We start from the raw sequence: 13,421 nt of genomic DNA, 5'->3' as shown, positions 1-13,421 counted from the left end.
GCTCCATATGTGTCCCAGTGATAAGACTCAAGCCTGGCATAGACCTCCCCCATCCCACTCCCACCCAGAAGCACTGTTTTAGAGGTAGATCAGAGCAGGGGAATGCTGGGAAACAATCCCAGCCCAACTCCCAGCACTGGTTGGATGGGTGCACAAGATTCCACGTGCACTGGGGTGCTGACCAAACTGATACTTCCGGCCCCCTGCCCCATGCATGCTCTCTTGCCAACTCCACCTGCTGACCCGCAATCTCTGACCAGGGCTTCAATGCTGGAGGTCACTGTCAGACACAGGGGAACTGTGGGGCTGACATAGGGTGTGACTAGACCTACTGAGGGATGAATTTATGAGTTTATGCTCCTGACAGGGACCTGTACTCAGCTGGAGCACGAGGCCCAGGCTACACTTTAAATTACAGCCTCACTGTGTTTGTACGCTTCCCCCTTTAATCAATGTATCTTCTATTCTATACCTTCTTGCTCTCCCTCTGTCACATACCACCGACAGCCGTGAGCTACCAGCATCTGCAGCTTCACCATGAGCCTCTCTTTTGGAACTGGAGTTCCAAAGAAGAGTCATATGGACTCAAAATGTTAACTCTGTTTGTCTCTCCACAGGTGCTGCCAGACCTGCTGAGTTTTTCCAGCATTTTCTGCTTTTATTTCAAATTTCCCACATCTGCAGTATTTTACTGCTTTCACCATTGCAATCACCCTGCAGCCGTTCAGGAAGACTGCTCACCACCACCTTCTGAGGGTAGCTAGGGGTGGCTAATAAATGCTGAACTTGCCAATGACGCTCACATGCCCCAAAATGAATAATGAAGATTTATAAATTTATTCATAAAATTTATAAATAATATAAATTTATATAATTTATGTATTGGACAGTGAAATATAATATCAATGAATTATGGATACTGAATCAATGTTGAGAACAGTTTTGTTCTAAAACTGGGATTAATTCTGGGTAAACCTGTTAAAAGGAGTTCCAAGTTCTCATCGCTTCCCGGGCAAAGACTTAAGGAAAAGATAAGGGAAAATTTTACAGGGTTATGGGGAAAGAGAGGGGGGTAGGATTAATTGAGTAGCTGTAGAGAGAGCCGCAGACACAATGGGCCAAATAGCCTCTCCTTCTGTGTTGTGTCATCCTATTAAGTATTTATCCAATTCACTTTTGAAAGTTATCATTGAGTCTGCTTCCACTGCCCTTTCAGGCAGCGCATTCCAGATCACAGCAACACATTGTTTAGCTCGTTGTGGCATCTGACACTTTAAGAACAGAGGAAGAGCAGGAAGCTTTTGAGCCTGTTCCTCCATTCCATGAGATCATGGGGCAGTATTTTCCGCTCCTGCCAGCAGCAGGAATCGTGGCGGGCGGGGCAGCAAGATTTGGTGAGCGGCCAAAATTCAGTTTCCCGAAGGCAGGAAGTTAGTTTGGACTCTTGTTCTCCTGACTTTCGTGGCAGCTTAGAGGCAGGAGAGTCCCGCAGAACTATGTCGGGAGCCCTATTTGCACCTCATGAATGCTCATCGAAAGGCCAACACACCGGAATCGTGTTCCCTCTCCAAATTAAGCACCTTGCCAGTGGGAATTTAGACTGTTCGCTTTCCAAATTTTCCAATCTGAGATTTAAAATGATTTTCTTGGTAGATATGTAGACAAGTAAAGAGATTTCAAATCTCCACCCCTCTCCACTACTGTGATGGTCACCGTCAACCCATTTTACTGGTGCAATGAAGACATAGATCATCACTCTGCTTATGAAATAAGTGAATTTTTATTGCTTTGTTTTTTTTTCCCTTTGTAAATCATTAGCCCAGAGTAAATTAAACCACATCCAATATAAACAGAATGCTGCAAATTATTGGAGTGTAAACTCTGCATGATACAAAGGCCGGGAGTTCAAAGCCCAAACAGGACAATGTATGAAAATGAATGTAATAAACGTGGTGATTTTTGGGCTGGCACCAGGTAAAAGTGACCATGAAGTATGTTCGATTATTGCAAAAGCCCAACTGGTTCACTAATACCCTTCACAGGGAGGGAATGCTGCCAACCTTCGAGCCAGTCTGAGCCACACGTGGCTCCAGTCCCATACTATGGGAGGAATTTAATCTAAAGAGAGCTGTTTGCAGTGGGGGAGTTTGGGTAGGCAGTAGGGACTTGGGAAGCTGTCAATGAAGTAGGCTTTTCCTGGAGATTTTGGTGTTGGCATTGCTGCTGCTCTTGTTCCTTGTCAGCGATGCATGGAAGAGCTGACAACATAGACCTACCAACAAATGGATCTCTACTTAAAGGGACTCCAACAGGGGTCAGAAAGGTTCAACTGTTCATTGATTCCTGAGGCAGCAATGACCACAGGAATGGAAAGAAAACACGAGAAGGCTTTCTCCCAATGCTGCCCCAACACCGCACACACCCCTCCCCTGATCTCTCTGTCTCTACCTGCAGCCACTGTTTCAGGGGATTGCAGTGAAGCACTACTTTCCAAGGATGGAAGGAAGAGGACAGCTTCATAACCCAAACAGGCCTGAGGAGGTCAGCACCAGGAATGTGTTCCCTCTAACCTGGAGATGGTACACTGAGAAGATCCAGGACCTCAGAAGAGTGGGATAGGTGAGTGGCAGAAAACCAACTTGCCAAGCCCCACACTCTGACTCTCCCAGCATTCTCATGCACAATAGTCCTCAGACAGCACACATTACATCTCCACTTATTCTTCTCTCTCTAGCCACCTCCTCCCACCCCCATCTGAACATGTAGCACACACTCTCACCCTCGTCATATTGACCTCCCACCCATGCCTCACAGTCAACCATCTCAATTAGCGTCATCCTGCCCTCCTCACACAATCCATTTCTCACACTTATAATGCTCTGCTTCCTCTCCTTGCAGAAGAGAAAGAACTCCAGAGAGAGACAGAGAACTGGGGCTGGCCCTCAGTTGGTAGCCACCTTTATGACCGCTGGCAAAGTGTGCCCATCAGTCCACAGCAAAGGAGCTCTTGTTCCAGGAGGATGCAGATTTCAGCCGTGACCTGCCGTGAGAGACTGAGCCACCTGAGGCAGTGGTGCTCACACACATCGAGAGACAGTAGACCCTGTACTGGGGTCTCATTTCTTTGGATCTGGATCTCCTTGTCAATCTGCTGTTGGTATTGCTCCTACTGCACCTGGAGCTTTGGGTGTTGGCATTGCTGCTCATTGGACGTGCAAGGAAGAGCTGAATGAGTAGCTGCTATGCTGCAGTGAGGGCTGGCAGCAGGATGTTCAGGTCAAAAAGCTGGAAAGCAACTTAAAAGCAGTGAAATTATGCTTTCAGAAGATGTCCATTGAGCACAAGCCTTTCACATAGGCAGGCTGTCAGGAAGAAATATTAATGTATATAATGTTATTGGAAATTATTATTTTTTAAAATAGTGGTTTAGACTGTATGTGTGTTAATTGGATTAAAGCCAGTTAGTCTGGGATGGAAGTCTTTGCATCTTTGATGTATAGTAGTTTTGAGGTGTAAACAGTAGGTAGAGGGGACATTTGCATTTTGTTGAATAGAGCATTCAAGAGTGGGAGTGAATCTTGCACCTAACTAGGCGACACCAAGCAATATGTTCATATTACTAATAAAATTGATACCATGAAAGGGGTTTTATTGTTAGAAGAGGTGGAGTTCAATTGGCCTGGTGATACAATGAGAATTTACATTCGAAGAGAAAGGCTGGGTAAGGAAAGGAATTTGCGTGTGCAGGTCAGAGGCATGTAAGACCTAAGCCCGTAAGCCTACAACTGTCTGCAAAGGGATCTCATTTTGAATTCATAAGGCAAAAATGCTTTGCCTGGTGTCTGTTTGAGTCTATTGGTTATTGTTGCACTAGAGGAGGTTAATTTGGGAACTTGTTAAAAGTTATGATAGTAGTAATTTGTAGCCTTGTGTATGTGTTTAATTTGTTGTAAGTTGATAAATGTCTCATTTAGTTTGATATAAAAACCTCTCAAGAGCTGGTGGTCTTATCCCTGAATTTAGAGCTGCAGCTCAAAACATACCAATTGAAAATATAGGTTATGACAGTTATTTAAAGTTTCCCTCTGGGATTTTAAATAACTCAACCTTTATGAACTGCTGTGTCATAACACAGGCCAGCAGATATGTAGTTTTACCCCACCAATTTAGTGTCAATTTAGTTGGTAGCATTCTCACCACTGAATTGCAAGATTCTGGGTTCAAATCCCACTCCAGGGGCAGAATTCTTACCTCGATGAGCGAGCGGACCCCACCGGCTCGGCGGCGGGCGGGCAGCTGAACCCTGCCGCCGAAACGGGGCTCGCCGCCATTTTGAGTGGGTGGGCCAATTAAGACCTGCCCGACGGGAAGTGCTATGTGCTTCCTGTGCAGGGGGTGGAGGGAATCCCCATCTGTCAAAGTGCGCTCTTTTGCGCATGCACGTGAAAGAACGCACTGCTCCCTGAGGCAAAGTCCTGTCTCAGGGAGATTTGAGAGAGGTAAGTAAACTCTAAAAATAGATAAATATTAAAATTAACATGTCCCCCTCATGTGACAATGTCACACAAGATGGGACATGTTAATAAATACATTATTAAATTTTTTAAAAACGGACATGAAACATCATCCCGCCAGTGGATGAAGTTTCATTAATAATCTGCAGCCCGCTGGGGCTCCTGGCCTGCCCACCAGCCTTAAGGTTGGCGGGGCCGGGTCTTTAACAAGGTTAATTAGCCTGTCAATGGTCTCAATTGGCCATTGACAGGTCAGTGGGCAGACAGCTGATTTCACTGTCTCCCCACCTTCGTGAATATTTAAAGGTACCGGGATGACGTCGGGGGTTCCTCCCGACATTATCCTGTGTCATTTTCCCCTCGGTGAGCGGGCCCCGCCCCCAAATCGCCGAAAGGAAATTCCTGGCCCAGGGCTTGGACATAAAAGTCAAGGTCCAGTGCAGTACTGGGGGAGTGCTGCACTGTTGGAGGTGTAGTTTTTCAGATGAGATCTTAAACCAAGACTCCATCTGCCTGCTTGGGTGGATGTAAAGGACTCCATGGCACTATTTCAAAGGAGACCAAGGGATTCCTCCCAATATTTATTACTCAATCAACATCACAAAAAACAGATTATCTGGTCATTGCTTTATGTGGAAGCTTGCTTTGCACAACCTGGCTGCCACATTTCCTACATTATAACAACATGACAGTCACTGTTGTAATGATATAAAGGCACCAATCATAACAGATTGGGTAGACATGTTGTGGGTTCATTTATTAAGATTAGGCATATGAGAACAGACATGCATGGATAGAAAGATTGAAGACATCAGCAGCAGAGCCGTCTGTGTTCTGCTCATAGGCAAAAGTGAAACTAAAACTGGGTTGTATGACACACTTCCCTTCTAGTGATGTCTTGCTGCTGTATGTTAAGGACACATTATAACACCCCCACTTCTTTTTAAAGACCATTTTGTCCTTACTAAGATGAGATAGGTATCTTCCAAGGAGTCATTTTTAAAGGAAGGCAGGTCATCATACAGGAATCCTTAAGACCTGATATTCTTCAACTTCATCACTCATCAGATTTTGTAATGGTATCCTTGTCTGGAGGTTTCTTTAATTGCTCACAGCAATCTGTGGGATTGTCATTCTTGGATGTCGCCCCATTTACACTTGGAGTCCAGTCCTTGATGCAATAGGACTGCACGATGGTTGAGGAGCTGGAATGGATCTGATTTGTCCTCCGTTAAGCCTCACCATTGTGTCTTTGTGTGTAATGACTTACAGGACCTAGGTTCTGAAAAAATTTTGTCACCTCGGCTGGTTGCCATGTGCCTTCTGTGGGATTCTGGATGCAAACTTGTTGTTCTGGCAATTCTGTGTCCGCCTTTTTATCATGCATGTTAGTCATCTTCTCTTGAGGCAGGGTTTTTACCTTGTTGGGTTTTCCCCTCCAAGTCACTCACCATCTTGACTTGGATATGTATCACTGCTCCTTCACTGTTGCTGGATCAAAATCCTGGAACTCCCTCCCTAACAGCACTGTAGGTGTACCTACACCACATGGACTGCAGCGGTTTAATAGGGCAGCTCACCACCACCTTCTCAAGGGCAATTAGGGATGGGCAATAAATGCTGGCCCAGCCAGCGAAGCCCACATCCCATGGATGAACAATAAAAAAAATCATCTTAACCTTTTCTGGCCTGATTTTTATGAATGTTTTATTTGATGTTTTTTTTGTTTGACTCTGCCTTGCTTGCTATTGATCAGGCCCACACCTTGTCACTCACCTTTCCAGACTGAGCTAACCCAGCGTTGGTCTTGATGTGCTGTGCCATTCATTGGTTTAACAGGCTACGCACTACAATCTCACCATGAGGGATCCGTCTGCTTGCCAGCTCTTTATTTGAGCACTACCTCAGCACTGTGTCTTCAAAGCTTTTCTGCGCAATTGGCACACTGCAATTTCAACACTCTCTGATGCTGCACCAGGTTGAGATCTGATCGAAATGTCGAGGGTCATCTCATGCCACGTAGCACAATCTAAGGCTGTACACCATGTTGTACCTGCACTTAATCTTGCTGCCACTCTGTTTGACCATGCTGAACACCCATGTTGTGTTGTTAAAATGATACAAAAGCATTAGGGATTGGGTATGCATGTTGTAGGTTCATATATTAAGACTAGGCACATGAGAATAGATAGACATGGATAGAAAGCCTGAAGACATCAGTACTGTTTTGTGTTCTACTCACAGGTAAAAGTGAAGCAAAAACTGGATTGCATGACACACTTTCCTCTGAGTGATGTCATGCTGCTGTCCGTTAAAGACATATTACAACAGCAACTACACTTCATTGCCTGTAAAGTGCTTTGAGACATCTAGTGTTCATGAAAGGTGCTATATAAATGCAAGTCTTTCTTTTTGCACTATTTAAAGGCTTTTCAGCCTATCAGTTTTATTGACCTTGTCTCCCAGCTGTGCTCTCGCTTCGTTGACCCTGATGAGTTTCACACAGCTTGGGAAACCTGTCCACTGGCTATTATAGCCAGCATCCTGGGTTGTTGCCTACTGCTATATTTAAGTGACTTACCTGACAACTCCACAGGGGTTTCCCTTTCGCCTGCTAACTTGAGATCATGTTGGTTTTCTGACCCGACAGACCAGTTTTTGGGGCTTTAAACCTCCTCCTTTACTAGAATGCCACCCCCTCGGCAGTTAAAGTTCTGGCCAATGACTCTCAATACCCTTAAAGGTCCAAGTTGTTGAGTTATAAAGTTGAAGAAGGCCTATCCCCACCTTCTCAGGGAAGTAGGTTAATAAATGTCAGCCTTGATAGCAATTTCCATAGCACAAGAACAACATTTTAAAAAAAGAATCTGTATTACATGCTGTCATGAGTGCTGCCCTTGGGACTTATGCCTCTTACTCTGCCACCCCTTGCTTCCAATGGTAGCATTTCCGACTTGGGTTCAAAAGGTCCTGGGTTGGAACACCACTCAGGAGAGGAGAAGTGAAGGGAGACTAGGGCTGAGGCTCAGAATTGCAGCTGACGTTCAGTGGGATCTTTGCACTTGGTGGGCATTGGCGAACCCCTCCCTGCTCATCTTATGGAGTGTGGGGTCCATAAAATCCCTCATCAATAGGACTAAACCCCCACTTTCAGCTGAGAGAAAGGTGGTCACAGCAGCCATAGAAAAAATGTTCACAGCACACCCTGTCAAACTGTTAACTCAGTCTGTATCACCAAGGGAAGGACGCAAAGACACGAGAAAAACAACTCCCTGTTTCCCATCTGAAACTTCTACTAGAGAATGAATATCATAATGCAGCTAAGCAGTAGAAGGAGCAGTGATTTTAAATATGGTCCCTGAGCACTGAGTGTGTGAAGAAAGCTGTTTAAGATCATTTAAACTATTATCCATAGTTTGATGTTTTTGGATGTGTACAATTTCAAATCCTATTTAACATCATCAGTATTATGGAGGGACACTTCCCACCCATCTCCTTATTCCACTGTGAATAACAAGCTATTGTACACTGAGGGAGGTACATCATTCGTGCCCATGGTGTGTTGCTAATGAGACTATCACCACTAACCTCACCCCATAACTGGAAGATCATTGAGAATCCTTTAACTCACACTAGACTCTGTAGCAGATACTCCAAAACATTCCTGAAGACAGAAAATATTCCTGAAGACAATAGACAGTGTACCTTGTCTAGGCACCTTCTTTCCACACCTGATTTTGATGTAATCTCTGTAAATATATTTGCAAAGTCAGGCTGGTGTGCGGAACTTGGAGAGGAACTTGCAAGTGGTGGTATTCCCACGTACCCGTTATTCCCATGTACCCAGAAACAGGGCGGATTGTACTTTGCACATCCGTGGCTCAGGGAGGCAGCTGCACATGGTAAAGTGCAGCTGCCTTCCATCATATCTAGTTTTCGTTAATGTCCAAATTAATGTTGGATGTCCAAAACACAACTCGTGCACTTTAGACCTATCAGGGGAAGGTCTAAAGTTACTGAAGTGCTTTGGAAAAGTAGGGCACCCTTTTGGAGAGTTAAGGTCCTTTGGATATGGTCCCAGGACACCTTTGGGAAAGGTCAAGTGCCCTTTGGAATTTGTAAAAGTAGAATGAATGCCATAAAAAGGTGAATAAGCTCATTGGAATTATCAAACTCATTGGAACTGTTGAGGGAACGGTCAAGGTTACTGTCAATGTGTCAAGGCATTGAAATCTCCTACCCTTTGAATATTTGAGAAAACTGTCTACAGTGTTAAAAAAAAGTGCTACTATTTCACTCTGTCTGTAACATAGACCTGAGGACTATCATTATAGGATTAGCGCTACATGGCTGATTTTACAAACCTTATTATCACAGTGGGGAACCTGTCAGTTCACATTTTGAATGACAGATCCAAGCCTTATAAAGTCTTTGAAGTGGGATTATGAATACAAATGCTTGTTGTTATAAAGAATGTGGTTGAAGGAATTTAAATGGACTGAATTGTTTTTTTTAAATCATGAATGCATTTTTTAAAATAGTGAATTCATTAACAGACACTTAGAACTTAATTTTATTTCCTCTCAGCAGGGGTTCTGATGTCTGCCTATGGTGGAAAGTGGGTGAGCGGGATTGGATGAGGTAAGGGCAAAGGATGGTGGGTGGGGGGGCATGAGTTGGCACTAAGTTGGCATAGGGGCTATAAAGGGCCATGGGAGGGTAGGTGGAGGAGCATAGGTTGGAATAGGGGCTGTAAATAGACATGGGGATGGGTGGTGAGGCATAGACTGGCATAGGTGCGATAAAGGGCCATAGCGGTAGGTGGAGGGGCACAGGTTGGCATTGGGGCTTTGACTGGCCAGAGGTTGTGTGGGGTGCAAAGGTTGGCATGAAGGGTATGAGGATCTGTGGGAGTGGGTAGGGGACATAGTATGGTATGGAAGGTATGAGAGGCCATGGAGTGGGGGGGTGGGTCAGCTCATGAGGTGGCATGGATTGGTATGATGGGGCATGGGGAGTGTGGAGGCTGTGAGGGGGTGAGGACTAAAGGGCTGTTTTTTGTTTTCTTTGCAGCTGGGACAAAGTGCCGGATCACCTAGGCCAGCCTTTTTCCAACCACCCCTGCTCCTGACCTGTGCTGCCTCTGAACTGTTTCCAGGGTCAGTGGGCATGATTCCAATTAAAACCTTGACCCTGGAATGAAAATCTGAACTTCTGGGGCTGTTTTTCAGGAATTGGGCTCATGGATCCCAGAATTCTCCCGACTCTGCCCTCCTGACCCAGGAGTGAAAATTCAAGCCATTCACTCTACATCCACTATACCAAAATCTTTCACAATTTTCAAGCCCCCTATTAGGTCATCCTCAGCCTTCTTATTTCAACAGAAAAGAGACTCCGCCTGTTCATCTGGGAAGTGTAGCCTTGTGTGATCCTTGTAAATCTTCTCTGCGCTCTCTCCAGTGCTTCTGTATCCTTTGTATAATATGGTGATCAGAACTGCATGCAGTGTGGGCTAATCAAAGTTCGATCCAGGTTTAGCATAACCTCCCTACTTCTCAATCCTATCCCCTGGTTTGCATTTTTTATGGCTTTGCAAACCTGTGGCTCAACTTATAGTGATTGGTGCATTTGTACTTCAGGATTTCTTTGTACCTCTACCCCACTTAGACTCACACCTTCCATGTAATAAGTGACCACCCTACTTTTTCCTACCAAAATGTGTTACCTCACATATTGCCAATTTGCCAATTATTTGCCCATTCTGCAAGTTTATTCATGTCCTTCTGTAATTTGTTGCAGTCCTCCTCAGTATTGACTATCCACCACACCAACTTTGTGTCATCTTCAAATTTAGAAATTATGTTTTACATTCCAAAGTCCAAATCATTAATGTAAATTGTGAACAGCAGTGGTCCCAGCACTGATCCTTGTGGAACACCACTTGCTACCTTCTGCCAGTTAGATTATCCCCATTGTATTACCATTGTCAACTTTCTCTGTTACCTCCTCAAAAGATTTCAATAAGGTTGTTGAAGTAAAATTTTCCCTTTTGAAATTCATGTTGAATATTCATTATTACATATTTTTGTTTCTAGCTGTTCTTCTATTCCCTCCTTTAATAGGGATTCTATTATTGTTCCTAATACCGATGCTAAAATGACTGGCCTACATTTTCCTCTACTCAGTCCTAGCAGATTAAGATTCTCCCCAGGAATAAAAACTCAGGAAATCGCCGTCATTGCATAATAGACGTGCCCTGTCACTGTGGCAACCCGCTGGAGAAGTATTAAAGATATTAAATGCTCAAATCATATCTGTAACTAATGTCACAGGGAAACCTGGGATCTAGAGCTGTCCCATTACATGATTGCACTGCCCTTCCAGATGAACCCACTTCAATCTAATACACCAGATGTCTGAATATAACTAAATGCTCCTACCATTACTGCTGATGACTTGCACTTTGACCTTCGTTTTTGCAGTCTCTCCATTTTCGATATCTGTCGCTGTTACCTGTCCAGGTAAGTAGGTAGAGATCACACATTAACACTGGGTGCCATAACGTGAGAGATGATCATTCTACTAATCAGGTGAAATGAGTAACACCTTCACAATGATAAACTACAACTAATTGAGAGATATGCTCCATAATCCTTGAGCTGTATATCATTATACATGATCGTAACACTAATGTGGAAGGGCATTAACTAGTGTAGACGGGACGAGGGTGTTGCAAAGGAACATTGATAGATTATGTGACTGGTGAAACTTTGGCTGATGGAGTTCAATGCGGGGAAGTGTGAGGTCATCCAATTTGGCTCTGGGAAAGATTGATAGGAGTATTTCTAAATAGTGTAAAGCTAGGACCTGCAGAGGAGCAGAAGGGTTGAGGGATCCATGTATTTTTCATTCATTCATGGGATGAGGGAGTCAGTGGCTAGGCCAGCATTTATTGCCTACCCCTAATTTCCCTTGAGAAAGTGGTGGTGAGCTGCTTTCTTGAACCACTGGGGACTGTAGGGACACCCACAGCGCTGTTAGGGAGGGAGTTTCAGGGTTTTGACCCAAGACAGTGAATGAATGACGATATATTTCCACGTCATGATGGCGAGTGGCTTGGAGAGTATTCCCATGTGTCTGCTGCCCTTGTCAATCTAGATGGTAGTGTTCATGGGTTTGGAAGGTGCTGTCTAAGTAGCTTTGGTGAGTAACTGCCGTGCATCTTGTAGATGGTACACACTGCTGCCACTGTGCATCGGTGGTGGAGGGAGTGAATGTTTTTGGATGGGGTGTCAATAAAGGGGGCTGCTTTGCCGTGGATGGTGTCGGGCTTCCTGAGTGTTGTTGAAGCTGCACTCATCCAGGCAAGTGGAGAATATTCCATTCGCACTCCTGACTTGTGCCTTGTAGATGGTGGACAAGGTTTGGGAAGTCAGGAGGTGAGTTACTTGTCACAGGATTCATAGCCTCTGACCTGCTCTTGTAGCCACAGTATTTATATGGCTAACCCAGTTCAGTTTCTTGTCAATGGTAACCTCCAGGGTTTTGATAGTGGGAGATTCAGTGATGGTAATGCCATTGAATGTCAAGGAGTGATGATTAGATTCTTGCTTGTTGGAGATGGTCATTGCCTGGCACTTGTGTCACGTGAATGTTACTTGTCACTTGTCAGCCCAAGCCTGGATATTGTCCAGGTCTTGCTGCATTTGGACATGGATGCTTCAGTATCTGAGGAGTTGCAAATGGCGCTGAACATTGTGCAATCATCAGCGAAATCCCCACTTCTGACCTCATGATGGAAGGAGGGTCATTGATGAAATAGCTGAAGATGGTTGGGCTTAGGACTCTACCCTGAGGAACTCCTACAGTGATGTCCTAGAACTAAGATGATTGACCTCCAACAACCACAATCATCTTCCTTTGTGCTAGGTATGACTCCAACCAGTGGAGAGTTTTCCCCCGATTCCCATTGATTCCAGTTTTGCTCGGGCTCCATGATGCCACACTCGGTCAAATGCTGCCTTGATGTCAAGGACAGTCACTCTCACCTCACCTTTTGAGTTCAGCTCTTTGTTTATGTTTGAACCAAGGCTGTAATGAGGCCAGGAGCTGAGAGTCCCTGGTGGAACCCAAACTGAGCTTCAGTGAACAGGTTATTGCTAAGCAAGTGCTGCTTGATAGCACTGTTGATGACACCTTCCATCACTTTACTGATGATAGAGAGTGGACTGATGGGGCAGTAATTGGTCGGGTTGGATTTGCACTTCTTTTTGTGTACAGGACACACCTGGGCAATTTTCCACATAGCCAGGTAGATGCCAGTGTTGTAGCTGCACTGGAACAGCTTGGCTAGGGGCGCGGCAAGTTCTAGAGCACAAGTCTTCAGTATTATTGCTGGAATATTGTCGAGGCCCATAGCCTTTGTAGTATCCAGTGCCTTCAGCTGTCTCTTGATATCACGTGTAGTGAATCAGATTGAATCTGTCATGGTGGGGATCTCTGGAAGAGACCGACGTGAATCATCCACTCGGCACTTCTGGCTGAAGATTGTTGCAAGTGCTTCTGCCCTATCTTTTGCACTGATGTGCTGGGCACCCTTATCATTGAGGGTGGGGATATTTGTGGAGCCTCTTCCTCCAGTGCTTCCTCCAAAGAGTGTTCAACATGGAGGGATACTGATTCAAAAGCTGAGGGGTGGGGGGGCGGTAGGTGGCAATCAGCAGGAGGATTCCTTGCCCATTTTGACCTGATGCCATGAGACTTCATGGGGTCCAGAGTCAATGTTGAGGACTCCCAGGGCAACTCCCTCCCGAATGCATACCACTGTGCCGCCACCTCTTCTGGGTCTGTCCAGTTGGTGGGACAGGACACACCCAGGTATGGTGACAGTGGTGTCTGGGACATAAT

General features: G+C 45.0%; 1 protein-coding gene and 1 long non-coding RNA gene across 4 annotated transcripts in view; one reads left to right on the top strand and one right to left on the bottom strand.

Moving 5' to 3' along the window:
• LOC144684925 (uncharacterized) overlaps window positions 1–3,920 on the top strand; it is a 28,764-nt gene extending 24,844 nt beyond the window's left edge. Inside the window, exon 3 of the long non-coding RNA XR_013577587.1 lies at window positions 2,899–3,920. This is a non-coding gene — a long non-coding RNA (uncharacterized LOC144684925). The remainder of the gene's footprint in view (window positions 1–2,898) is intronic.
• The window catches only part of cdhr5b (cadherin-related family member 5b), a 69,928-nt gene that overhangs the window by 30,321 nt on the left and 26,186 nt on the right, over window positions 1–13,421 (bottom strand). For all 3 annotated transcript variants that reach the window (XM_078549332.1, XM_078549333.1, XM_078549334.1), the window contains exon 12: window positions 10,955–11,027. In XM_078549332.1, coding sequence (XP_078405458.1) covers window positions 10,955–11,027 — 73 coding nt within the window. The remainder of the gene's footprint in view (window positions 1–10,954; window positions 11,028–13,421) is intronic.

This window comes from Cetorhinus maximus, chromosome 9 (genome assembly GCF_964194155.1).
Source record: "Cetorhinus maximus chromosome 9, sCetMax3.hap1.1, whole genome shotgun sequence".
In the NCBI taxonomy this organism is placed as follows: domain Eukaryota; kingdom Metazoa; phylum Chordata; class Chondrichthyes; order Lamniformes; family Cetorhinidae; genus Cetorhinus; species Cetorhinus maximus.
Note: the sequence above shows the minus strand (reverse complement) of the source record. Positions and strands in the feature narration are given on the sequence as shown.